This window comes from Vombatus ursinus, unplaced genomic scaffold (genome assembly GCF_900497805.2).
Source record: "Vombatus ursinus unplaced genomic scaffold, bare-nosed wombat genome assembly UNPS02001419.1, whole genome shotgun sequence".
NCBI classification, from domain to species: domain Eukaryota; kingdom Metazoa; phylum Chordata; class Mammalia; order Diprotodontia; family Vombatidae; genus Vombatus; species Vombatus ursinus.
The window spans coordinates 21,103,089-21,106,747 of record NW_020941197.1 but is presented as its reverse complement, the minus strand read 5'-3'; the positions used below and the strand labels follow the sequence as shown (position 1 = coordinate 21,106,747).

The window sequence follows — 3,659 nt, the reverse complement described above, 5'->3', positions numbered from 1 at the left end:
AAATTACAGACCCTTGCAGTGTTGAAATGTTCTTATTGTTACTGCTGGGATCCAGAGAACTTTCCTTCTGAGGTTTGTTGGTCTGTTTATTTTTGTAAGTAAGAATGTACATACATTTATAGTAATTTGCACTAATGTTTACTGATATCCCTCACATCTTAATTTGAGTATCCATGCTTTGTTATTATTGTTTGTATTCTTCTTGGTTTTTTTTTTTGCTATTGGCCACTCATCAGATTTTGAAGTCCTTACTAGCTATAGTGTAAACACTGATCCTTGATCTTACCAAGGAAAATCAGTGTAAAAGGATGACTGAAAATCATCTCCCCATACTACTATACTTTATATACATACTCACATTTAATAGTACTGGCACAATATTAACATACATGAATGTATAATATATGTAACAATATATGTAATAAAATATACTTGTATATAATACACATAACAATATGTTGTTGTTGTTGTTATTGTTGTTGTTATTGTTCTGTTGTTTCAGTCATGTCTGACTCTTTGTGACCCCATTTGGGGTTTTCTTGACAAAGATACTGGAATGGTTTGCCATTTCCTTCTCCAGCTTATTTTACAGATGAAGAAACTGAGGCAAACAGGGTTACTTGACTTGCTTAGGATCACATAGCTAGTTAAGTGCCTGAGGCCATATTTGAACTCAGGAAAATGAGTCTTCCTGACTCCAAGTCTGGCTTTCTGTACCACTGTACCACCTAACTGCCCACTATATAGATAGAGAGATAGATAGATAGATAGATAGATAGATAGATAGATAGATAGATAGATATAGATGGATGGATGGATGGATGGATGGATGAATAATAAATAGTAGCTCTTTCTCTTAAAGAAAAAATTATATGAAAGCCTTCTTACCTGCTGTGCCTCTGCTGTTGACAGGAGATGTGAAAGTGGAGAAAGTAGATGCCATGATATAGGATGGATCCGTTGTAGTATTCACATAACCTACAATAATAACAGCAAATATATATGTGTTTACTTTTCCATCTTCTAACCAGCAGCCTCTACCCTATGCTATATACTCTTCCCTTTACCCTGCCATCTGCTTTCTAAGTTCTCTTTTATGTGTTGTCTTCCCTCATTAGAATGGAAGTTCCTTGAGGGCAAGGACTATCTGGGGATATCTTAAATAATCAGTCTTCCAACCAAGTCTTGGGTGTTTTCTGTGGTGCTGCAAATGCTGAAGAATATGCTTACGTGTAATATTTTGTAACATAGTTTATTACCTCAATCCATTATTTATGTCTTCTTTTATTTGGCTTTTCATTGTTTATGTTTGTCTTCTCAACCAGAATGTAAGCTCCTTGGGGGCAGAAACTATGTCTCAAATGTCTTGGTATCTCCTATAGTGCTTACTACAGAACTTTGCACACAGTAGGAACATAATAAATGCTTGTTGGATAATTACTTTTGGACAGAGAGAATGCTGAGGCCATTTGGTTGGGATTTTTTAGATGGGAAAATTTGATGTGAGAAAAATAGTTGACAGTCTATAAACTCTTTTCAAAGAAACTCTTTAGTTCCCTCTCAGTATTTCTCCATGGGCAATGGGACCACCACTTGCTAAGTGGATTCAGGAATGTTTTAGGGAGAAACTGGATCCAAATGCTCTTTGGGAGATGCATGTGGAAACAGAAGTAGGATTTATATAGGGGAAGCTGGTCAACTTTTCCGTATTTCCAGTTTGCCTCCCTAGAAGCTACTAGAATGGGCCACCTTGAGTGAGACTGAGCACTATCTCTTGGTTTGAGCTGAAATATTATCTAACTCCCAGATGAAAAACTTCTTCATTCTTATATATGTAACACCAGAAAGGAGAGAGTCTCAAACCAATGGGCTTTGGTACTGGGGTTACGTATACTTCCTGGTATATTCTAATGTGTAGAACTTCTCAAATTTCTGTTTGCTGTTTTGTTTGGATAAATAGGCTTCCTCAGTATCTGCTACATGTGTGCACAACATATCTTTTGTGTAATCATCTTGTAGTGGGAAGACACTGAGCTAGCAAATGTAAGCTAAGGGTTACCTTCTCCCTTTAGAGCAACGAGGGAAGTAATTGTCCTTCTGAACTCAAACTCATACTATTAGAACAGAGATATTTGAAGGAGGAAGATAGACCTAATTCTAGCCCAATATTCCTGTTGGAGATGGAGAAAAGGACATGCAGCCTCCCAGGTTCCTCAAGCCGGCCCTGCCTCTTTCTCTCCATCCATTGTGCCAGTGGTTTAGGCACTCACTTCTATTGGTTCTTTTCCTCTACCTAGAGGTGAGCCAGGTCTCAGATGATATCCATCCATGCCATCCACAAACTGCATCTAGACAACCCATATGGACATGCATATCTTACACCTAAGATGAGATTTCCATGCTCTGTAACTCACAGTATCATAGATTGAGAGCAAGAAGGGACCCTGGATGATACCTGGTCTAGGACATATGGTAGGATCAGAATTTCCCAAAATCCAGGTAACAAGTAATGAGAACGTGTACAGGAGAATAGAAAAGAGAGAGAAACAGACAGACATAGGCAGAGAGAGCAGAGACAGATGACCATGATAGTTCTAGAGTGTGGGCCAGTTAGAGAGTAATGGAAACCTCATGGATTATTTCATGGGGTTCAGCTGTAGCCCTTTCTGCATGGAATGCCTCCAATTTGGAGGAATTCTTCTTCATAGAATTATACTTGCCAGTAAATATTTGAGTTGAATTGAAGTCAAATTGAAATTTATAAAAGATGAATGATGACCTATTCTAAGCATGATATGTAACCTGAAAGCCCCAAAGAGACATGTTTTGGATGTGGGAAAATATTTATTGGTCTTGTTAGGTAGGTAACTCACCGAAGGAAAAAGCTATTTTTCTGGATGAGATATTCCACACTTCATTTCCAGGGACAGGAAAGAGAGTCATGCACCAAATTGTCAAATTATTGGGTAGAATTGGCTGGTTAGGCTTCAGAACACTCAACTTAGATGTTAGTTCATAAAAGCCTTCATCACTTTTCTTCTTTTCAGTGGTAATGTAAATGCCTAGAAGAGAACAAGGAAGCTGGTTAGCCACTATCATTTAGTATATATGCTACAAAACTATCTCAAGTGTGGGAATTGGGAGAAATACCAGACATGATCAAACCATAACCTGTCCACTGCAAATAAAGGAGTGGAAGAGTGTCTTCTCACCATAGACCATCACTTCCTGACACCAGGAAAAAATACTTCTTTAGACAGAGGCACCTGAAGCCAATTTGGCTGTGAAAGTTCCAGATCTTTTCTTCCTACAGCTTTGCCACATTTTGCCTGGGAGGCAGGGAATAGAGGAGGTGCATGCCTGTGGCCTTTTAGCCACAGCTACAGACCCTAGAAATGAGTGATGGCTGAAGGCAAAGCACAGAAAATTGAGGACCACAGAACCCCTAAAGAGATTTTACGGGGGCTGGAAATTTTTAAAAAAATATTTTGGCAACTGTATTTTAATATGAGTTTCCTTTGTAGATTTGTGTATTTTAATTTATATTTTTAAGAACACTATTCTGAAATGTGGTGTATAGTCTTCACTAGACTGCCAAAAGGGTCAGTCACTCACACACACACACACACACACACACACACACACACACACACACACAC

General features: G+C 38.4%; 1 protein-coding gene across 6 annotated transcripts in view; it reads right to left on the bottom strand.

The window, feature by feature from the left end:
- Positions 1-3,659, bottom strand: part of CD96 (CD96 molecule) — a 104,953-nt gene that overhangs the window by 56,769 nt on the left and 44,525 nt on the right. For all 6 annotated transcript variants that reach the window (XM_027867586.1, XM_027867602.1, XM_027867610.1 and 3 more), the window contains 2 exons: positions 2,874-3,062; positions 889-978 (listed from right to left, as the gene is read on the bottom strand). In XM_027867586.1, coding sequence (XP_027723387.1) covers positions 889-978; positions 2,874-3,062 — 279 coding nt within the window. The remainder of the gene's footprint in view (positions 1-888; positions 979-2,873; positions 3,063-3,659) is intronic.